Source organism: Manis javanica, chromosome 3 (genome assembly GCF_040802235.1).
Source record: "Manis javanica isolate MJ-LG chromosome 3, MJ_LKY, whole genome shotgun sequence".
In the NCBI taxonomy this organism is placed as follows: Eukaryota; Metazoa; Chordata; class Mammalia; order Pholidota; family Manidae; genus Manis; species Manis javanica.
Window position 1 is genome coordinate 200,233,105 of NC_133158.1, and position 24,922 is coordinate 200,258,026.

Sequence of the window (24,922 nt, forward strand, 5' to 3'; positions counted from 1 at the left end):
GTAAAATATGTCTGGTTTTAAAATCTAGTATCTTTTTTTCACTAACCACAGTGAAATAGAGCCAAAAAAGGTAAACTTGAAGGAAGGAGGTTTTTTGTATATAAGAATAAGCAGTCTTCCAACTCAGCTATTCTTTCTTCTCCCTGCTATAACCACACATACTACAATTAAATACCTAAAATGGGGAAAGGTGATTTGATACCCCTTTTGCTTTTTGAAACAACTGAATTCATGAAAATTAAGACAATTTGTGTTGCTGAAACATTCTTTCATTAAGACCAAAAAGAATGTGTGTAATTATGTGACTATATTTAAATAAGATAACAGGTCAGCCCAAGTAAGAGATAACGGAGAAATAAGGGCAGAGTCAGTGTCCAGGAAATTTGTTAAATAGGTGGCTTAGGTATATAGACACAAGGAATTGAAGCTGATAAGTGATTTACTTGACTTTCCCAATACGTGTGATGAAATGCTGTATGATGTTGGAGCAAATTAACACAACTTTGTGTTGTAGAGTATTTGATGTTTTTATTCCCATTATATGGAAGGAAATGTTAAATAAGTATTTTTTAATTGTTCTAAATCATTTGACACAATTATGTATATAAACCTCATTTCTTCTCTGAAGCACTTCAGAAATTATGACTAAAAGTTTAGACTTTTTCTACTTGCAAATAATATTCAAGAGGAAAATTAGGTCTTAAGAACTGAGTATTTCTTACGTATTCATTAAAGAGTTGTTCATCGATCTTGCTGGAGAATTTTTTACTAATTGTCTGATATTTCAAACCACAATAGCTTTGTCTTAATTATGTATCTATGCTCTCATCTAAATTTTTAAAGAGTAGATATATTCATTCATTCTGTCTATATTTCAAGACATTTACTGGTCATCTACTATGTGCCAAGCAATATTTTATTATGTCACATTTTTTTAAAATAAATCATAAGCTATAAACTGTTCACTCAGAAAACATGAGTATGTACTATCTCAAAGCCATCATGCAAGGTACTGCAGGTACAGGGACCAATATTAATATTTGAAATAGAAAACTCTATCATCAATACTACAAAGAAATGGTGATTATATACTTGAATTCAAACTACAGAAAACATTTTTCAAAAATGACTTCTACTTACCTATATGCACAGTTGTATACTGTACACTTGTTGAAGGAACATGCTCTAATACAGGGATATCTGCTCTTCAAACTTTTGACTCACCAATCAAGCTGTCAAAGAGTATGAATCCTACCCTGGCAAACAGATTTTTTTTTCTGAGACAAGCATTAAAATGCATTTATATGTACTCTGTTAACGTCTTAGTGTTTGTTTTGAAACCCTGTGCCCCCTACTAGACTATTCTAAGTACTTTAAGAAGTCGCAAATAAAACATATTTCTTCACTGAAGGCTAAGCACTAATCCAGAGAATTATGCCATGATTCTCGAGATCCCTGCTTCCTCCCTCAGTCGTGTCCTCCTAAATCTACCAGTTTTGAACATTGCTCCAAACTGCACTCCAGTGCCTATCCCATAAATATGTGTTTTGCACCTGGTGGGTGCTCAGTGAATATCTGTTGAATGAATGACAAATGAATAGGGGGTTACCAGTTGACAGACACAGAGTATATTCAACGTAAATTATACTGACTACTGGAAAAGCAGTTTAAAAATCATATCATTCTGAGAGTATAGTAACATGAATCTCTGTCATCCATTATTATACAAGTGAAATAGAAAATAGGTTTAATCAAAAGTGTGTCCACTGAACAATTGGTTTGCTACTGGGGTTCTACAAAACACATGTTGTAATGGGCTAGCACTGGTCTAAATAGCATTTCAGGGGTCTTTGTGTATGATTTTTATTTCTCATTGTCCTCACCTCCTCTGAAAAGAATGACTGATAGCCTTTCCTTGTGATATCTGAGCTTTTAAGAGTGTTGTCTTATCTATTTTTTATGACCAACCTTACAGTTGTTAAGTGTAATTTTTGCTTTATGTAACATAAAAAAAATCTGTGATATGGTGCCCCATGAATTAACAAGAACAGCTGGACAAAAGACAAGGAATCTTTTAAAAACAAATGTTCACATTAAATACCTTAGATGATAGGTAAGCCTTCTGGGGATTTTTCTTTAATGCAACCAAAGTGCACTATTTCTGTTTTCAGAAATAGTTTCTTTCAGATACTGAGCTTGTCTAAAGTCTCATTACATAAGTAAGAGCTTAGCATGTACATTAGTATTTTATATCTTAGAGTCTTACTAAATCCGTTTTTGATCAATCTGATATTGAACACATCTATATTGATTTCTTCTACACTTGCTTATGGCATTTATTTTGATATATCTAGGATTAAAAGCCAAATTAACAAGTATAATCAATTCTCTTAGTGATAACAAACTGTCCTCTAGTATCCTTAGACACATTCATTTAGGGATAAAAAACGTAAGTGAAGATCTTGTAATAAAAGGATCGATTTATTCAATCACTGGGCATAAAAACATTAGCCCTGGGAAAGCATGTTCCTCTAAGAGCTTTAGCTACTGAGTTTCACTTGTGTTGTACCAAATGATTTGCATTTTTAGAGAAATTTCATGTCTGCAGTGAGCTCCAGTGAAAACATGAATAAATTGCTTTCCTTCCCTCTTTTTCTGACATTATGAAGCTGATTCCACTAGGAGTTGAGTCAAAGTATAATGAAATAAAGGCAACAACACACATGATGGAAACCCTGGATTAGGTTTCTCACTAGTCCAAGCAGAGTTGTCCTGGCCTATGTGTCAGATTAGTGGCCTTCAGGGAGATCCCTGGGGCACATGGTAATTTTTTTTAGTGCTGCACTAGAAACAGTCTCTAGAAGACAAGAAATTATACAGACAAACAATGATTCAGAAATAAATAGGCTTTCCACAGCAATTCTCCACAAAGTCAAATAAATCAGCCACTCCACACCTAACACAATATACAGTTGCCTGAGAAGCTTTCTTATTATTCATCTTCCTTCTGAATTCAGTGGGGGTGACAGTGAGTATAGAAGTTATAAGCATGGACTTTGAATCCAAACTGACTTAGGTTTGAATCTCCACTATGCCAGTTATCAGCTGTGTGATGTGGAGCAAGCTAATCTCTCCAATCTTTGTTTTCCTTCTCTGCAGAAAACAGATAATAATACCTAGAGCACAGGATGGCTGGAAGGGGTTTTTTTTTTGTATCATTAATCTACAATTACATGAGGAACATTATGTTTACTAGGCACCCCCCTTCACTAAGTCCCCCCCGCAAATCCCATTACAGTCACTGTCCATCCGCGTAGTAAGATGCTGTAAAATCACTAGTCTTCTCTGTGTTGCAAAGCCGTCCTCGTGCCCCCCATTATACATGCTAATCACAATGCCCCCTTTCTTCCCCCTCCCTTATCCTTCCCTTCCCACCCATCATCCTCCCCAGTCCCTTTCCCTTTGGTAACTGTTAGTCCATTCTTGGGTTCTGTGATTCTGCTACTGTTATGTTTCTTCAGTTTTTTCTTTGTACTTATACTCCACATATGAGTGAAATCATTTGGTACTTGTCTTTCTCCACCTGGCTTATTTCACTGAGCATAATACCCTCTAGCTCCATCCATCTTGTTGCAAATGCTAGGATTTGTTTTCTTCTTATGGCTGAACAATACTCCATTGTGTATATATACCACATCTTCTTTATCCATTCATCTACTGATGGATACTTAGGTTGCTTCCATTTCTTGGCTATTGTAAATAGTGCTGCGATAAACATAGGGGTGCATCTGTCTTTTTCAAACTGGGCTGCTGCATTCTTAGGGTAAATTCCTTGAAGTGGAATTCCTGGGTCAAATGGTATTTCTATTTTTAGTTTTTTGAGGAACCTCCATACTGCTTTCCACAATGGTTGAACTAATTTACATTCCCACCAGCAGTGTAGGAGGGTTCCCCTTTCTCCACAGCCTCACCGATATTTGTTGTTGTTTGTCTTTTGGATTTACTGGCCGTCCTTACTGGTGTGAGGTGATATCTCATTGTAGTTTTAATTTGCATTTCTCTGATGACTAGCAATGAGGAGCATATTTTCATGTGTCTGTTGGCCATCTGAATTTCTTCTTTGGAGAACTGTCTGTTCAGATCCTCTGCCCATTTTTTCGTTGGATTATTTGCTTTTTGTTTGTTGAGGTGCATGAGCTCTTTATATATTTTGGATGTCAACCCTTTATTGGATCTGTCATTTATGAATATATTCTCCCATACTGTAGGATGCCTTTTTGTTCTATTGATGGTGTCCTTTGCTGTACAGAAGCTTTTCAGCTTGATATAGTCCCACTTGTTCATTTTTGCTTTTGTTTCCCTTGCCCAGGGAAATATGTTCATGAAGAAGTCGCTCATGTTTATGTCTAAGAGATTTTTGCCTATGTTTTTTTCTAAGAGTTTTATGGTTTCATGACTTACATTCAGGTCTTTGATCCATTTTGAATTTACTTTTGTGTATGGGGTTAGACAGTGATCCAGTTTCATTCTCTTACATGTAGCTGTCCAGTTTTGCCAACACCAACTGTTGAAGAGGCTGTCATTTCCCCATTGTATGTCCATGGCTCCTTTTTCATATATTAATTGACCATATATGTTTGGGTTTATATCTGGAGTCTCTATTCTGTTCCACTGGTCTGTGGCTCTGTTCTTGTGCCAGTACCAAATTGTCTTGATTACTGTGGCTTTGTAGTAGAGCTTGAAGTTGGGAAGCGAGATCTCCCTCACTTTATTTTTCCTTCTCAGGACCGCTTTAGCTATTCGGGGTCTTTGGTGGTTACATATGAATTTTAGAACTATTTGTTACAGTTTGTTGAAGAATGCTGTTGGTATTTTCATAGGGATTGCATTGAATCTGTAGTTTGCTTTAGGCAGGATGGCCATTTTGACAATATTAATTCTTCCTAGCCAAGAGCATGGGATGAGTTTCCATTTGTTAGTGTCCTCTTTAATTTCTCTTAAGAGTGTCATGTACTTTTCAGAGTATAGGTGTTTCACTTACTTGGTTAGGTTTATTCCTAGGTATTTTATTCTTTTTGATGCTATTGTGAATGGAATTGTTTTCCTTATTTCTCTTCCTGCTAGTTCATTGTTAGTGTATAGGAAAGCAACAGATTTCTGTGTATTAATTTTGTATCCTGCAACTTTGCTGAATTCCAATATTAGTTCTAGTAGTTTTGGAGTAGACTCTTTAGGGTTTTTTGTTGTTGTTTTTTTTCATATAAATTGCTTTTGCTATTTTTTTTTTTTGAGAGGGCATCTCTCATATTTATTGATCAAATGGTTGTTAACAACAATAAAATTCAGTATAGGGGGGTCAACGCTCAATGTACAATCATTAATCCATCTCAAGCCTAATTCTCGTCAGTCTCCAATCTTCTGAAGCATAATGAACAAGTTCTTACATGGTGAACGAATTCTTACATAGTGAATAAATTCTTACATGGTGAACAGTACAAGGGCATTCATCACAGGAACTTTTGGTTTTGATCACGCATTATGAACTATAAACAATCAGGTCAAATATGAATATTCATTTGATTTTTATACCTGATTTATATGTTGATCCCACATTTCTCCTATTATTATTATTATTTTTATTTTTAATAAAATGCTGAAGTGGTAGGTAGATGCAAGATAAAGGTAGAAAACATAGTTTAGTGCTGTAAGAAGGCAAATGTAGATGATCAGATGATCAGGTGTGTGCGCCTATGGACTAAGTATTAATCCAGGCTAGACAAGGGCAGCAAGACATCCACGGATGCAGAAGATTTCTCTCAAAGCAGGGAGGGTGAGGTTCTGAGCCTCACCTCTGTTGATCCCCAATTTCTCACCTGATGGCCCCCCTGCGACTGTGCCTGTCTTAGGTTGTTCCTCCCTTGAGGAATCTTACCCGTCTCTGGCTAACCAGTCATCTTCCGGGGCCATACAGGGAGATGTAAAGTTGGTAAGTGAGAGAGAAGCCATATTGTTTTCAAAGGTTAGCTTTTTACTTCTTTGCAGATTTATGCCCTGTGGCTTCTATGCCCAGCACTTGTCTCGAGGTATCTTTACCACCTGGAGGAATTATGATACTCGGTAACTTCGATATGAGGCACGAATTCTATTTAAGGGTTGTAATTAGGAAGAAAGAAGAAAAGCTATAGAGGTAGCATATGGAAGAAAACATGGGAGGATTGATTATTTCTTGGACATATCTTCTTGTAGAGTACCTTAAGTATGTATAGGTTTTAAACTACTAATTTGTACACACATATTAACATAATAGGAATACGGTGACATAAACAAAGCAAATCTATAATTACCATCCATCTCCAGTGAAGCCAAGAAAACCATTTAGGCACCCTAGGCATTTGTGAAAATTTATCTATGATATGATGGATATTGTCCAACTGTACTTGAATGATCAGACAAATTAAAGCAGCCCATTTCTGGGATCTGTTCACATCCCATATGTTCTTTTAACCATAGATACTCTATAGTCATGAGATTTTGGAGTGCTACAACTTGCACCCCTCCCAACTCCTGGTTGAGTTCCAACAGTACAGATCTGGTCAAATTCGTTGTCTCACTGTATGCACATGCCAGCCTAGACATCTCCTTCCTCATTCCTATGGCAAGTCCAGGAGACGGTGGGCTGGATGCAGCCACAACCGCAGCATCATCCGGATCCCTGTGGAGGCTTTTTGATGATCATCCCCCAGCACATGTCCTCCAGAGAGTGCTGATGCCGGAAGCTCCTCCTCATATCGTATCTTAGTTCATTTTCTGGGTATCCAAGCTAGGCCTTGATCTTCTGCATAGAAACAAACAGACGCTTTGCCCACACTTTGACATGCCCTCTATACCACTGTGCAGAACTCATTGGAGGTCAGCACACAGTAACTGCTTTTTTTTTTTTTAATTAAGAGAAAGGAATATTATCAGAAAAGAGTACCTCCATAGCTGATCATCTGACACCCTTTAAGTGATCAACATTAAGGATATTTAAAGCATGCATTGATCTTTGATTTACCAATAGTTTTATCCTGTTAAGGAGTAATCCCCCTTTTCTTTCTTTCTTTCTTTTTTTTTTTTTTTTTTAATTTTTAATCTACACTTACATGAAGAGTACTGTGTTTACTATGCTCTCCCCTATATCAGGTCCCCCCTAACAACCACATTATGGTTACTGTCCATCAGCTTAGCAAAATGTTGTAGAGTCACTACTTGTCCTCTCTGTGTTGTGCAGCCCACCCTCCCCTTTCTCCCTCCCCCCCATGCATGCTAATCTTAATACCCCCCTTCTTCTTCCCCCCCCTTATCCCTCCCTGCCCACCCATCCTCCCCAGTTCCTTTCCCTTTGGTACCTGTTAGTCCATTTTTGGGTTCTGTAATTCTGCTGCTGTTTTGTTCCTTCAGTTTTTCCTTTGTTCCTATACTCCTCAGATGAGTGAAATCATTTGGTATTTCTCTTTCTCCACTTGGCTTATTTCACTGAGCATAATACCCTCCAGCTCCATCCATGTTGCTGCAAATGGTTGGATTTTTCCACTTCTTATGGCTGAGTAGTATTCCATTGTGTATATGTACCACATCTTCTTTATCCATTCATCTACCGATGGACATTTAGGTTGCTTCCAATTCTTGGCTATTGTAAATAGTGCTGCGATAAACATAGGAGTGCATCTGTCTTTCTCAAACTTGATTGATGCGTTCTTAGGGTAAATTCCTAGGAGTGGAATTCCTGGGTCAAATGGTAGGTCTGTTTTGAGCATTTTGATGCACCTCCATACTGCTTTCCACAATGGTTGAACTAATTTACATTCCCACCAGCAGTGTAGGAGGGTTCTCTTTAGGGTTTTTTTATATACAATATCAGGTCATCTGCAAATAGTGACAGTTTGACTTCTTTACCAATCTGGATTCTTTGTATTTCTTTGTTTTGTCTGATTGCCATGGCTAGGACCTGGAAGGTTTTTTTATAAAGTCCTTATCACAAAGCCTAGTACAAAGCACACCGTTCATCCATGGAAACAAATTTAACTTTTACTTATGATCTGAATGTCATGACCAAACAAAAGACAAGCATCTCCCACCACTGTTTACTGAGCATGGGGCCTGGGATGCAGCATATCTAACAAGCTCCAGGTAAGGTTGATGCTGCTGCCTTGGGGAGCTTAGAGACCACAACCATATAAATCACCTGGAAAATGGTATGTATTTAAATTTTACTTCTCTTTGTCATTATTTTAAATAGAACCATTCATGGAAGGCTATGGCATCTGGGATCTATAAGGTTTTGATGTTTGTGTTGGTTGGGGAATTGGTTTTGTTTTTCAAGGAAGATATATGTATTTCTAGGAACTACTTTACTGCTGATAAGGTACATATTTGCTCATCTTACTATATTTGGATTGCATCATTTTTTCCTCAAAAATCTCAGCACCCACTTAAAATTTCAGTTTTTGAAAAAACATTAACTTTTTTGTCTCTAGATTAGTCATTAAAAACATCATCTCCTATACAATCCTCTGTCCTAAAATAGCCTGTTCATGAATGGAATATGAAGTTTGTGTATTTTCCAAGCTCTTTATTTTGTGAAATGAAAATAAATCTATCAACGTTTAGGTTCATATAACATATATTATACTTCATATAATTTAGTGAAGGAAAATTAAACTTTGGGAGTGATAATATAGTGGCTATTGCTTTTAATTCATTAATTTATCTTTTAAATTCAAGTAATACTTTAGAGGAATGAGTTTTCAAATGCATATTTAAATTAGAAAAAAAATTATGTGTTTCCAGAGTTGAGAATGTTTTTTCTCAAATCTTGTTGTGTTTTTTCTTTTTTAACTATAATAGTAAAAATGAAAAGTATAAACTAAAATGTAAAAAGAAAAGTAGAGGACTGGTCCGAAATGGTGGCATAGAAAGACCCTGAAATCACTTCCTCCCCAGACACACCAAATCTACAACTACGTTTGGAATCATTAGCATTGAAAAAGAACTAAAAATTAGCTGAACAGCTTCCTCCATAAAAAGAGATAAAGGGGCCACATTGAGATGAGTAGGAGAAGCAGAGAGAGGGTCTCACCAAAAACCCCATCCCTGGTCAGCAATACACAATAGGGAAAGATCTCCAGGCCCAGAGCCTCTTGCTGGGGAGTTAGGGGTTTGTGCCCCACATCAGGAACCCAAACCCTTGGGACCTGCACTGCACAAGAGAGATGAGAACTAAAAAACTTCTGGCTTTGGAAACTACTGTGGCTTATGTCTAGGGAACCCAGGGAACTGTGGGGATCTGAGATACTCCTTTCAAGGGGCTTATTCACAGACTCACTCTTCCTGGAAACTAGCATAAAGGTAGCAGTTTGAAAACCAGAAAGATTGGATCATGTGTGAATGTGATTCAGTTGCTATCTAAAAGCATCTATCAGAGAGGCAGGAATTAGTTAGGATTTTCCTCAGGAATGGAGGCACTGGACAGTGCCATTTTTGTACCCTCCCTCTGCCTTGCCAGCATAGTCAGGCACAAGCATATATAGTCAGGCACGAGCAGACAGACTTTCTAAAGCCAAGGGCATGCCCTGCCCCCAGGGTTCCTTTCCAGTACTGTTAAAGTCACAGGCAAACCCTGCCCCCAACTCTCTTCCATAGCCTTGCAAAAGACAGTGAGTGCAGTGCACACAGGTGATGACTCTTGATGTCTCCGGTGGCCAAAGGGGCTCATGCTCCTGGACCTCACAGGACAATAACAATTAGACAGTTTTGGAAAGGATACCACACCCAGGACACTACACAGACAGTGGAGTGAAACATACCCCCAAACATTTGCACAGGAAAAGAGTCTTGTTTAATTGTCCTGGAGCTTCAACCTAAAGGACAGGCTTCAGGTATGCCACACATCTAAAGGCTACAGAGGCACTCTCAGGGAACTTGGGCAAGTAGAACATCTGTGTGCCCTCCACTGGCCTCACCACAGCTCACTGGTGTCTCCCAGAAAGGAGCTTCTACACTTTTCTGAAAGCCTTGATTCTTGCCTCTATAATCCAGAGGACACCTCCAAATCTCCTGGACTATATATATTTACTACTTTAAAAGCTGATCCCTGAGGATCTGGCTTCCAATTAGACTGAGATCCCTCTCTCTGGAATACTGACAGATCCTGGCACACCCTCAACAACTGGGACTTATCCAAAGTAAATCAGGCTACTTAGACAATCACAAAGGCTTGACAACCAAGATCTGGGACAAAGGTGAATGATCAGGGTCACCTCCTACACAAGGCCACTCCTTAAATACTTGAAAAGGTAGCTGTTTCACCTAATATATAGAAACTAACACAGAGAGTCGAGCAAATAAAGAAACAGAGGAATATCTTCCAAATGAAAGAAAAAGACAAAACTTCAGAAGAAAACCTTAATGAAATGAAGATAAGTAATCTACCTGATAAAGAGTTCAAAGTAATGGTCATGAAAATGCTCAATGAACTCAGGAGAAGAATGTATGAAGACAGAATTTCAACAAAGAGATAGAAAATATAAGGAAATACCAAACAAAAGTCACATAGCTTAAGAATACAAAACTTAACTGAAAAATGCAATAGAGGGGTTCAAAAGCAGACTGGATGAAGTAGGAGAACAAATTATCAACCTGGAATAAAGGGTAGTGGAACTCACCCAAATAGAGTAATAACAATAACAAAAAAAGAATTTTTAAATGTAAGGATACCTTAAGTCTGGGATAACGTCAAGCAGAATAACACTAACATTATACAGATCCCACAAGGAAGACAGAGAAAGGAGAAGAAAACTTACTTGAAAAATAATGGCTGAAAACTTCCCTAACCTAGGGAAGGAAATGAACATCCAGGACCAGGAAGCACAAAAAGTTCCAAATAAGATGAACCCAAAGAGACCATACCAAGACATATTATAACTAAAGTGTCAAAAGCTAAAAATAAAGAGAGAATCATAAAAGCACAGAGAGAAAAATCAACTTTTTACATACAAGGGATCCTCTATAAGACCATCAGCTGATTTTTTAACAGAATCTCTGTAGGCAGAAGGGAATAGCATGATATATTCAAAGTCCTGAAAGTAAAGAACTTCCAAACAAGAATACTCTACCTGTCTTCTTTGGCCGAAAAGAAAATATGCTAATAACAAGAAAATACATGAAAGTAAAAATATCTCTAGTAAAGCCAAATATATAGTGAAGGTAGTGGATTAACCACTTATAAAGCTAGTACAAAGATTAAGAAACAAATTAGTTAAATTAACTACCAAAAACCTACACTAGATGCACAAAAGATAGCAAAAAAGGAATGTAAACATAACACTAAGGAAATTCACCAGATCATGAGCGAAGAGAACAAGAAACAGAGGAACTACAAACAGCCAAAAACCAATTAACAAAATACCATTAAGTACCTACTTATCAATAATTGCTTTAAATATAAATGGACTAAATTCTCTAATCAAAAAATGAGTGGTTGAATGGAAAAAAACAAAACTCATCTACATGTTGCCTATTAGAGACTCACTTCAAATCTAAGGATACATATAGACTGAAAGTGAAGAGATTGTGCCAACAGTTGTTGAGAGGTCTTTTTCATTTTTTGTTTTTTTGTTTTTGGCTATTGAGCATTCATCTCCTCTTCTGTAAAATACTGTAATTTCATCTGGTAGAATAAGTCCTTTCCCATGTACACACCTTGTTAAATGAAGGTCTCCTATCATCTAGGCTAAGGGACCATGTGATGGGCACATAATCTGAATAATGCAAATTAGATCTCTTTTCATAGCATTTTGAAACATGCGTAAAACTATGCAAAATGGGGTGTGATTGTAGTTCTAGCCAGAGTAATCAGTCAAGAAAAAGAAATAAAAGGCATCCAAATTGTAAAGGAAAAATCAAAGCTATCTCTATTTGAAAATAACATGTTCCTAAATACAGAAAATTCCAGACTCAAAAACAAAAACTATTAGAGCTAATAAACTAATTTAGAGCACCTAAAAATCAGATTATTTCCATAAACTAGCAGTGAACAATCTGAAAGTATATTAAGAAATCAATTCCATTTACATAGCATCCAAAATAATAAAATTGCTAGGAACAAATTTAACCAAAAAAATGAAATGCTTATACACTGAAACTTACAAGGCATTTTACTGGAAGAAATTAAAGAAAACATAAATAAATGGAAACACATCTCATGTTCATGGATTGAAAGACTTCACATTAACATGGCAACACTACCCAAAGTGATCTATGGATTCAGTGTAATCCCTACCAAAATTCCAATAGGCTTTTTGCAGTAATGGGAAAAGCAATCTTCAAATTCACATGGAATTGGAAGGGACCTCAAATAGCCAAAATAATCCTGAAGAAAAAAAGGACAAAGTTGGGGGATTCACACTTGCCTATTTAAAAACTTACTGCAAAGCTACAGTAATCAAAACAGGATGGCACTGGCATAAGGACAGATGCATCAACTAACACAATAGAACTGATAAATCAGAAATCTTCTTTGCCATGTACTGGTAAATTGATTTTGGAGAGTCCAAAGACCACTCAATAGGGAAAGAAGAGTCTTTTCAACATATAGAGCTGGGAAAACTGGATATCCACATACAAAAGAATGAAGCTGGACCTCTACTTCACACTATATGCAAGAATTAACTCTAACTGATGCAAAAATTAACAGTAACTGGATCAGAGATCTAAATGTAAGAGTGAAAACTATCTCTTAAAAGAAAATATGGGAAATCTTCACAACATTGTATTTGGCAATAATTTCTTAGATTTGACACCAAAAACACACACACACAAAAAAAGAAATTGGAATTCGTCAAATTCAAGAACTTTTGGGCATCAGACACTATCAAAAAAGTGAAAAAGACAACTCACATAATGGAATAAAATATTAGCAAATCGTACATCTGATAAAGGTTTAATATCCTGAATATATAAGGAATAAATCAACAACAATAAAACAAAACTACTCAATTTAAAAATGGGCACAAGACTTGAATGGACATTTCTTCAAAGAAGATGTACAAACAGCAAATAAACACATGAAAAGATGCTCCACATCACTGGTTATTAAGAAAGTACAAGTCAAAACCATAATGTTATCATTTCACATCCATTAGGATGGCTGTTATCAAAATGATGGAAAATAACAGGTGCTGGTGAAGATCTATAGAAATTGGAACTCTGGTGGGAATTTTTAAAAGGTGCAAATGCTGTAAAAACAGTTCGGTGGTTCCTCAGAAAAGTTAAACATAGAATTACCATTTGATCCAGTAATTCCATTTCCAGGTATATATTTGAAAGAATCAAAAGCAGACACTCAAACAGATACTTGGACACAAGTATTCATAGCATTATTTACAATAGCCAAAAGCTGGAAACAACACCAGTGTTCATCAACATATCAAGCAAAATATCATATATACATATACTGGAATATTATTCAGCTTTTAAAAAGAATGAAATTCGGATATGGGCTACAACATAAATGAATCTTGAAAACATTGTGCTAAGTGAAATAAGACAAATACTTTATGATTCAATTTATATGAGGTACCTAGCACAAGCAAATTTATTGAGACAGAAAGTAGAATAAAGGTTGCCAGGAGCTTCAGGATGGAAGTGGAGAATTATTCTTAATAGGTATTGTTTCTGCTAGGGATGATGAAGTTTTGGAAATGGATAATGATAAAAGTTGCACAATATTGTGAATGTACTTAATGCCACTGAATTTTGCATACTTCAAAAATGGTTGAAATCATAAATCTTATATTTTATAAATATCAAAACAATAATTCCACAAAAGTGGAAAAAATGTAATGGTCAACACAATCTTTAATTCATCAGAGTCTATATTCAAGTGACATTAGCCATTTAACACACAGTATACCAACCTTACAGCAGCATACTTCCATTTCTCCCTACCCAGCCTGTGCCCTACTGTTGTCATACATTATACTTTTACACTTTTTATAAATCCCACAGTATATTGTTGTTTTATTTACTTTTTAAACAGTCAAATATAATTTGAAGACATTTAATAATTTAAAAATATTTCATATTTACCCATATACTTACCCATATTCTGTCACTTCTTTCATTAGCATAGATCCAAATATCCATCTGGCATCATTTTCTTTCTGCCCAAGGACTTTATTTCTTGTAGTGCATCTACTGTTGATGAATTGCTTCAATTTTTGTCTGTCTTCAAAGTCTTCATTATGCCTTCATTGTTGAAAGATATTTTTACTGAATATAGAACTCTAGATTTGACAGAGTTTTTTCTTCTCTTAGTACTCTTAAGTTCCTTGATCTTGTACTTTGTTGATCTTAGACCTGTAGGTTTATGGTGTTTATCAGTATTAGAAAATTTTTTACCCATAATTTCTTAAGATGTTTTTCAAGTGTTCATCCCAAACTCCAATAGCATTTATAGTAGGCTCCGTGAAGCTGTCCTGTAGCTCACTGATACTCTGCTCTGCTCATCTTTTTTTCTTTTTCGTTGTTTGTTATATTTTGGGTAGTTTCTACTACTATGTCTTTAATTTCACTGATGTTTTATTATACCATCTATGTCTCTAATCAACATCCCCACTGTCTAAAATATAGTTATAACTGTTTTGGTGTCCTTGTTTCTAATAACTGTGTCAGTTCTAAGTCACTTTTGAATGGGTGACTCTTCTCTTCATTGTGCTTTATTGCCTGTTCTGTAATTTTTTTATTAACTACCAGGCATGAATTTTATCTTTTCTTGGTGCTGGACAGTTTTGCATTCCCGTGAACATTCTTGAGCTTTGTTCCAAGATACAATAATATTACCTGGAAACAGTTTGATTCTCTCAGGTCTTGCCTTTATGATATGTTAGATGGGGTTGGAGATGGGTTGAGTCTAGGGATAGATTTATTCCTCACCTCTGAGGCAAGCCCCTTCCAAATATTCTACCCAATGACCTATGAATTAATGAGGTTTTCCAATCTGACTGGTGCTAACAGGTACTATTCCAGGCCTTCTGTGAACACTGTGCACTGTTCATGTCCTTTTGGGCTCATCTCTCCCTGGCCTTGGGTAGTTTACTCACGTATATGCTCTGATCTGTGCTTTGCTGTATGTCCTTGTGGGCAGCCTGTACAGATCTCCAGAATTCTCACTGTGTGCAGCTTTCTCTTCTCCATCACGCTAGTGGCTGACTGCTGTTGTTGCTTTGGTTTCCCTAGTCTCTCAGCCCCTTCTCCTCATCTAGGGGAGTCTGCTGGGCTCCTCAAGGGTTCTCCCTTCTTGAGCCATGGCCTGGAAACTTACTCAAGGCAGTAAGATGAGCAGTTGTGGGGTTCACATTGTTTTTTCCTGTCTCTCAGGGGTCACTGACTTTTGTTGCCTCATGTCATTAGTGTCTTCAAAATCATTGTTTCATATATTTTCTTCAGGGATTTTTTTTTGGTGGGGAGTAAGGTGTTTCAGGAAAGCGGGTAATGTGATTTCTGTTATTCCATCTTGACTAGAAAAAAATGTTGCTTTAATAATGCAGTATCAATAAGAGAAATAAAAAGAACTATATGAAGACATCAACACTTTAATTATCTTAAGAAGTATTCAGGGTCTGAACAAATAACCTGAATCAGATACCCTCATTAAAAGTTCAGATATCCGGAAGAAGAAATTCAGTATAATTCTAAGTCAATATGGTATCTTCAATATTTCATCCAGATGTAGCTCCATTCCATCCATTTAAGATAATAATGCTTAAGAAAAGAAAAAAGAACTTACAACTTTGAGTTAGAATGTACTCTGATCCTTGTAAAAATTTGAATAGGCTTCAAATATTAACAAAGGCCTTTGGAAAGGGAATTGCTATATACCGGCATTTGTAATATGAAAGAACACACATCAGTTTTTGACACTTAAGAGAATCTACCTAAATTTGAAAGATGTCTTCTGCCTTCAAAGCTTATATCTTGACTATTATATTCATCAGATACAGAATAACCACATAATGATTTTTAGTTCAATACACAGATTACCCTTTTTGCTAATGAAAAATAGGAAATTTATTCCCAAGAAAACTCATATTTTTAGAAGAGTGAAATTAACTCTATAATCTCAGGCTTTGGCTCACAGATTTTTTACAGAACTGTAAGATGAGAAGTGCCATGAGTGACAATATTACAAAAAAAAAAAAAAAAAGGAAAGGGAAGAGAAAGAAAGGGGAAAGGAAAGAGACAGAAAAGAGAAGCATCAAATGATCTCCCACTTTGTCTGCTCTGTGTCCCAGGAGACTGACTTTGGTCTGCATCTTGCAGGTTCACCTGCCTTCTGGCTTCCTGGTTTGGATTTACCCAGAGAGAGTCACCAGCAGAGCAGATCAGAGGTTAGGAGGATGGAGAGTCAGGGAATCATTCCCCTGCCCCTGACTTCAGCTCGGCTCTGACAGCTCTGACACTCCACAACTACTGCTTCTCGATTCTATTGGGTGACCCTTTTTCTAAATCTCCATTTCTCATTCATGGTGCAAGAACACCATCCTCTCCCCCTTTACCCTTCAGCCCCAGGGAAGATAATGGTGTGGCATCCCTCTGCTGTGCGTGGCCGGGAGCCTCAGCATCCCTTGTCAGTTCCTTGGCCCTGCCCTCATCTCTCAACCGTCCCTTCATTAAAGTCTCTTCAGAATCGCAGCCGAACGTGCCATCTGTTGCCACCTGACTGACACCCTTTCCTTCTCTCGTGAGTATCAAGTCGGGTGGCTACAGACAAGCAAGTACAAGAAATATTAGGAAACTTCCACTTCCTGCTAAGTTCACTTGATTAGAGAACAGTGCTAATGAGGCCAAAATTAGTGTCTGGCTGTTCTCCAAGATCACAGGCTGTATCCCTGACCAGCCATTTTACACACCATCAGTTACAAGGAAGACCACGCCAAGAAGGACACATGAGTCGATGCCAATTCATCACCGCTTCTGGGAACATAATTCAAGGACTAGCTTTTCAATCGAGACAGCTTCAAAATCATCTTTGCTCCCAAAACACAGCTTTTGTAATGTGATTCTAATGAAAATTTTATGTAGGTTATTTTAAATAATAAAGCTATACTCATCAATATCTTTTTCAAAAATACACTCTCATTTCCTTAATCTGTAGCTAATTCATAACATAGGTTAAAAGTCACATTTATCACAATATACTTTATATTGGTAATGGGATTCAGGGTTTGTAAGAATATATATTTAATTCATTTCTTTAAAATTTTGAACTGTTGTAATTAAATGAGTGTAACTCCACAATCTTTGTCTAAAGAATAGACAGTTAAAATATTTATTTATTTATTAAATGATTTGTTGATCATCAAGTGTGAATGGCAAAATTTCAGTATATATATTTCTTCAAAATAAAATTCTATACTTCTCAACACAGTTGCCTTGTAAAACCATGTTGTAATTAAGCCATTGTAGATGTAGCAATGTATTGATATTGATATACTGGACTTACTTCCATGGTGTTAATTTTATATGATTTGAATACATGAAGGGAGGGAGAAACTTCTGTTCCTTTTCCAGAAATCAGTTTCTGAGATGCTCTACTATTAACAAGAAGAAGTAATTCCTACTAAAATTAAATCTATGACTTTAGGTAAAATGTGCTGAAATACTGAAGCAAAATATAATCTCATCATTAAAAATGATAGTGCCAAGATCACCCATAAGATATGAGAATTTTTATACATAGTATTTAATCTCAATCATTTTCATAAAACACTATCTGATTTTTATTTTTTAACAAACCCTTTTGAGTCATTTTGATAAGGTCAACAGAAAGCACAGTCTTTTAACATTAGGTGATCAACTTTTTGACAATAGCAAGACCAGCATAGCTAATGGAAAAATAGCCTGCAGGGTCCAGCTAAATATGATAAACGAATGTAATCAACCTCTGTGATGACTATTCAGAAGTAATCCCTTTAGCTTTGTACTGCAACATATATTTCAACAAGGCAAAGCCATATGAAGAAATTCTCTGCAGACCACACTGATACAATACAGCCTTCATATCCTACTCTATGTGTTTGCTGCTTATAGTGAGTTTTAAATTTAAGGTAATGACTACTGTATATTCATATGAGCATACAATAATACTTTTGATTTGTTGTGGAAAGGTTGAATCCATTACCAGGGGCCTAGCCTATAAACTCTGACACAACCTTTATGTATGAATTATTATTTACCCTTTTCTAGGATGAGGCCACTAAAAATGTTTTGCATGCCAAAATGGCAAAATTCATTTACCTTTTCATTCACAAAACTACGAGTTAATATCTTTAGAGTCTCATTTATATATAAAAATGTATTTTATGAAAATTATATACCATTGTTTTCTAGTAAAGGGCTAGGATAATAGGTTTATTGCAATTCAGCATTTGCTGACTTATGCTATTGCTCTGTGGCATAGTATAGGCTAAGTAGTGGTCTAAATGAGGTCCTTTTGTGGCCCACTTGAGGGAATCTATTTGGGTGTCTTTACTATTAGCAACAGAGAAGTGCCTTTTTCTACTGAGATGGTAGACAGTATAAGCAGATACACTATCTCAACTTTGTATTGGTTCTGGTCTCCTTGCTGGTTGGTCCTCATCTTCCAACTTCCTTCAAGTCCTAAAGATCAAACATCTCAAATCACACCCTAAATCAAACCCACAACACAACATCTAGGTTAGGAATCAAAATGAGTGCCTTTGCAATGATGAAACCAAGAGTCAACACCCCTGTGGTGCTTACCTTGCTGCAACTGAACAGAAGCGTCAGAGCATCTGAATGATTTTGGGTGTTCCCCTGTGTTAATTAATGATTGCTAAGGTTTCCTATTACAGAAAGAGTTCCTATTACAGAAAATTGTGGCCTAATTTAGTGGCCTAAGTTGAGTAGAAGAATAACTATAGAAATAGGTAGTTAGATAGATAGATAGATGACAGATAGATAGATATAGATAGATAGATAGATTTAGATAGATGATAGATAGATAAATAGATAGATGATTGATAGACAGGTAATTAGATAGAAATAGATAGATAATAGATAATAGATGATAGATAGATGATAGATAGATAGATAGATGATAGATAGATAGATAGATAGATAGATAGATAGATAGATAGATAGATAGATAGATAGATGATAGATAGATATAGATAGATGATAGATGGATAGATGATAGATAGATAGATAGATAGATAGATAGATAGATAGATAGATAGATGATTGATAGATAGATAGATAGATAGATAGATAGATAGATGATAGATAGATAGATTTAGATAGATGATAGATAGATAGATAGATAGATGATAGATAGACCAGACAGACAGATGATAGATGACCTACTTGTGAAATATTCCACAATAAAAATCATTATAATATTTGGGGATGAATACTACATAATTATTTGAGACCAACCAGGCATAATTTCAGCTTGGAAAGATTTCTCCAACTTAAAATTGTTTCTTCCTACCAAACCAAAGGGAATGCTGAGTTTAACACATTAGATAGTATAAAACAGACATTAGGATGTTAGGATGTTCTATATATTGTGGTGCAATGAAAAGTGTTAAATTGAGAAGCCCAAGGTAGTTCTTTACCTAAAGAATGATAGAACATATTAGTTAAAGTAAAGGCTACATTTCTATTAAAGAGTGTCCCCAAAGTACAGTAGCTTAAGGATATAAAAGTCTGTTCCTTCCTTAATCCTGAAGTCAGCTGTCTACATTTTTGAGGTAGCCCTACAGGCATTTAAGGGACCTTGACCCTACATTTTTGCTCCACCCAATGTCTAATTGTAGTTGTATTTGGTGCTTTTGTTGTTGGTGTGGTGATAGTTAATTTTAGTGCTTTATCATTCCCTAGGGCATGATTTCTCAATTTTCCACTGGATAATTTCCTGTTGTGGAGGGAGTGAGGGAAGGGCTGTCATGGGCACTATAGGATATTTAGTAGCATCCCTGGCCTCTACCCTCTAGATGCCAGTAACACCTCCATCTACCAGTTTGGGCAACCAAAAATATCTCCAGACATTTCCAAATGCCCTCTGTGGGGCAAAATCACCCTAGCTGAGAGCTACTAAGAGTGTTGCCCCTGTCTGCATATTAAAACTGGATCATAGGGTAATGGTTCCATGTTCAAGATTGAGGAAAAGGGAAATTTTAAGGAATAAATGCCCAGTGTCTAACACTCAATCCCAGAAGCAGCGTGTATCACTCTATCCACATTCTAGAATGAACTTAGTCATGTGGCTTCAATAAAATTTATTTGCTGATGAGGAAGATCTAGTAGAGAGCAAAAACACTGGTAAGTTGAAGGCAGAAAGAGTTATTGTAGCCATGTCTTGTGTGGGTAAGAGGGAGAAGTCTCGTGAAGTAGAGGGGTTGGCTTCAGATGGGAGCACTGGGAAGACAGAACATAGAGAACACAAGCAAGTAAGTAACTTTGACACAGCTTGTGGAAGTTTTTTCCTACTGTCTTTTACTGCCTCCAAGAAATCAGAAAATAAGTCATCAGCTGAGAATGATGATGCAAATGGAGGGTTAGAGGTTTGAGAAAAAAGAAGAGTTAAATAGTCATCTGGGAGAGTGGAAGAATGAATGAACTACGAATGTGTAATAGGATGACCTGAAAGCATGAAAGGTCCACCTAATGTCTATGGCCATGAATTTAAAGTGAGGCCTGGCTGTATGTTTTCTTCCAGCCACACTAAACCATACACTGCAGGAGAGAAATAGGCAGACAGAGGTCAGGCTATATGTGAGGGGGTGAATGACCATAGAATTTAAATTATATAAAGAAGGAAGAGAAGACATCAAAATGAGGAGGAACAATGAAAATGTGGTAGGATTGGAGGTCCCAGTGGAGTGAAAGAATTGCTGGTGTTAGGGTACTAGAGGCAGTTATCTAGAAAGATAGAAGCAGGCAGTCAAGAGTTGAATGCTGGAAAATGAGTTTGTGGGGGGCTTGCAGTTACTGGTAATGACAAGGTCTAAGTAGGATCATGGGAATGAATGGCTGCAGCAGGTTAAAAGACCAGATCTAAAAGAACAACACTCAAGGAAATGAGATGCAGGTGAAAGAATCTTCTGCACATGCACTTAAACTGCTATATTAAGGAGATAGTAGTAAGGTGACAATGAGCCAGTGATAAAGTCAACTGAGAATATCTCAGTTGTAGGCGGATCACAGTAGTTGATTGTACAACCTGAACTCAGTTTAATAAAGGGAAGGAAGAGAGGGTTAATGCCCTGAAAGAGAGCAATAGGGTGTGAGGAGGACACCTGTACATCGCCAGGAAAATGGTAAGAAGGCTGAGGAAAAGAAACACAGAAAATGCTTCCAGGCTGGCCAGTGTCCTCAGAGAACAGCCAAGTTTCTATTAAAGCAAGAAAGTAAAGGGAATTTCAGAAAACAGAGTGAGGACACAGTGGATATGTTTCAGGAGTTTGGTGGGAAATAAGAACAGAATAGGAAATGTAGAGAGCCTTATGGAAAATAGAACACAAGAAATGGAGGGGACCTGGAGATTGGAGCTTGTCATAAGTAAGGATAAAGAGCATCTTATTAGATTAGTCCCAGTGGATTCAAGTTAGATGTAGAAAGACAGATATGAAAGTTAAGTAAAAAATTAACATGTCTATTTATATGTATAAACTTCCCATATCTTACTTCATTATTTGGATATTGTATATGCTCCCTAAATTAATTTTCCTTCTAAGTATTACTTTAAAAAGTCATCTTATCCCCAAAGGTGGCTCTTCTAGTTGCCATTTTATATATCACAAGAATGATGTGAGTTAGTAATTCAAGCATGGCTTGGCCAGACATTAGCTGAGGTCACACAGTGGTGGTTCTCAGCCAGGCAGGTTTGAAGGATCCAAGACAGCTTCTGTCACAGACTGGAGCCTTTGAGGAAGGGCTGGAAGGCTGGGCTCAGCTGGGACATGGCCTCTCTAGAATGACAGTCTGAGGGTGGTGAGACTGGCCTCCTCCAAAGCAAGCATCCTAGGAGAACCAGCTAGAAACTACACAGCTTTTTCTGACCTAGCCTTGGAAGCAATGAGGTCACTTCCTTTATATTCTATTGATTACAAGAGAGGCCTAAGCGTAGCTCAGATTCAAAAGGAGGGGAATTAGATTCACCTCTTGACGGGATGTGGCAAGGTCATACTGTTCAGGAACGTGTAGAGTGGAAGATATCGTTGTGGCCATCTTTGGCCAATATAATCTGCACTGGTGACACAGTGCTACATGTATTTTTATCATACAGATGATCAGGTTAGATATCTCTGAAAAGAGATTCCCCAGTTCAGGCTCAAAATATGAACTATACATACTATATAAAATATAAACTATATTTGTGATAAACCATTAAATTTTCACATCTTTTTTTCTTTAGGAGAGTCTAGAAGATCCACAATGGAAAGTTTATATCAAACCTCAGAGCATTTAGAAGAGGAACTCACTGGGTATGATAGATCAAAAGTTCTATTAATTCCCATATTGTACAAGCTACTAAGTGTAAACTGATTCTCCAAACACAAAGAGAGTAATTGGATATTGTATATGCTCCCTAAATTACTTGATAAGGTAACTCTTAAATACTGTTTTTTTTTAATCAAAAATTTATTTTTAAATATTGCATAAGGCACTTTTAATCAATTAAGCTGCATCTGAAAATTACAGAAAACAAAATATCTTTCAAAGAAGGTGACTTTTACTTTCTAGCCCAATCTAAAACTAGACTTTATAATTTATTTTACTTCAGATTTCAAGATAATCAAGAAGATGAGATTTAAACCAGCTTCTGCCTTATGAACAAAGCAGGAAGAAATTTATCACGTCACCTTGTTGTTTGATACCTATAATAAGAATATGTTACAAATAATACAGATAGAGTTATAATAAAAGTAAGTGTTTGATTTATATTGCAATGTACTACTACAAATTTAATCTAAAATCTTTAAATGCATGAAAATAAAATAAATCTGAAATGCTTAGAAATATCAACAATTATCCATAAAATAAACTATAAAATTTTCCTCATCCATTATTCCACAATAAATATGTTATTATAGAATAAAAAATTGGTTGATCTCATGAGAAAATAATTTTAAACTCAAGAAAATCTGTGTTGGGAAAATATTTATTAAAAATGAAGGGAAACTTTTTAACATTTATTTTTTTAAAAAGCAATAATAATATTACCATATTGATAAGTACTGTTCAAAACAGTTTGCTTTACCTTTGTAAGGAAACCTCTGTTTCCTCTAGTTGTACCACTTCTGACACCAAGTATGTTTTTCCACACCAAGCAATCTCCAGTTCTCAGCAGACACTGAATAGAGCACAACTTACCTCAACTCTGACACTAACTACCAGGAGTTAGCAGAGACCCACAGATTACAAGATCAGTTCCACTAAAGGGGCACAGTAATTCACAATTACAATATAAGTTGGTCATGGGGACAGTAGTACACCATGGAGAATATGATCGATTCTGTAACATCTTCCTACATTGATAGATAGTAACTACACTAGTGGGGGTGAGATTTAATAATATGGGCAGCTGTTGAACCACTGTGTTGTACATTTGAAACATACTTCAATTAAAAAATAAAGATTATTAAAAAAAAGATAAGTTCCACAATGTTGTCCTCCACTTCAAGTGTCAATCACAAGTCCCAGGTTGTCATTTGCATTTCTAACTGACTTGGCTACAAATCAGGGATTCCCATGACCCCTCCTCAACTTCCATAATTTGCTATAATGGCCCACAGAACTCAGAGAAACAATTACTTATATTTGCCAGTTTATTTTAAGGCCTATAATAAAAGATATAGATGAACAGCCAAATAGAAAAGATGCATAATGCAAGTTTTTAGGAGGGGGCACAGAGCTTCCATGCCCTCCCTAAGCATGCCACCCACTGGCTCCTTGAGGCATTTGCCAACCAAGAAACTCTGCAAATCCTTTCAGTTAGGGTTTTAATGGCAGTTTCATAATCTAAGCATGATTGATTACATCATTAACTATTAGCAATTAATTCAACCTCTGGCTCCTCTCCTCAAAGTTAAAGAGATTATCTGAAAGTTCCAACTCTCTAATCACATGGTAATCTCCCTCTGGCAAACAGACCCCATCCTTAGAGGCTCTCCAAAAGTTGCCTCATTAACATAAATTCAGGTGTAGTTGAAAGAGGCTTGTTGTGAATAGCAAAAGATGCTTCTTTCTCCTTTGCCTCTCCAGAGCTAGATAAGGAGCCATAGTAGTATTGGGAAAACTGGGCAGTCACATAAAGGAATAAAACTGTTAGAAAGATGGTGGCATAAGAGGTGAGACAGAGGCTTCCTCCAGAAGTTACATATAATTCAAAAGTATAGTTAATAAAACTAATCCTGAAAGAGCAACAGGAAAGAAGGCTGCAACAGACTGCATTCACCTGGAGAAAAGAATAGATCTCACGGAACAGGGTAATGTACCACAGCCATGATCTAGTGGGACCCAAGCCCTTCCCCCACCCCACCTCACTGGCAGAGGGAAGAGAAATGGAGCAGGGAGGGAGTGGAGGTCTTGGACTGCTGAATACCCAGCCCTGGAGATCACCTCTGGGAGCATGAACTACATTGCATGGTGCTCTGGAGATTAGTGGGCTTGGAAAGTTAAGACAGGTGGAATAACTAGAGAGACTGAGATTCCAGCCACTTGTGGAAAACGGATCCACATCTGGCTGCTCTGGAACGAAAGAAAGGCGGGCTATCTGAAACACTTCCTAACCGTGATAGGGCTGCTAAAGGGGCAAGTACTGCACAGAGCCTACTGCTCAGAAGAAAGGACAAGT

The 24,922-nt window shown here is 36.7% G+C and overlaps 1 protein-coding gene across 3 annotated transcripts in view; it reads left to right on the forward strand.

The window, feature by feature from the left end:
• The window catches only part of TTC29 (tetratricopeptide repeat domain 29), a 265,346-nt gene extending 241,707 nt beyond the window's left edge, over window positions 1-23,639 (forward strand). For all 3 annotated transcript variants that reach the window (XM_073230446.1, XM_073230444.1, XM_073230445.1), the window contains 2 exons: window positions 22,481-22,550; window positions 22,850-23,639. In XM_073230446.1, coding sequence (XP_073086547.1) covers window positions 22,481-22,550; window positions 22,850-22,880 — 101 coding nt within the window. In that variant the 3' untranslated portion in view covers window positions 22,881-23,639. The remainder of the gene's footprint in view (window positions 1-22,480; window positions 22,551-22,849) is intronic.
• The last annotated feature ends 1,283 nt before the right edge of the window (window positions 23,640-24,922 follow it).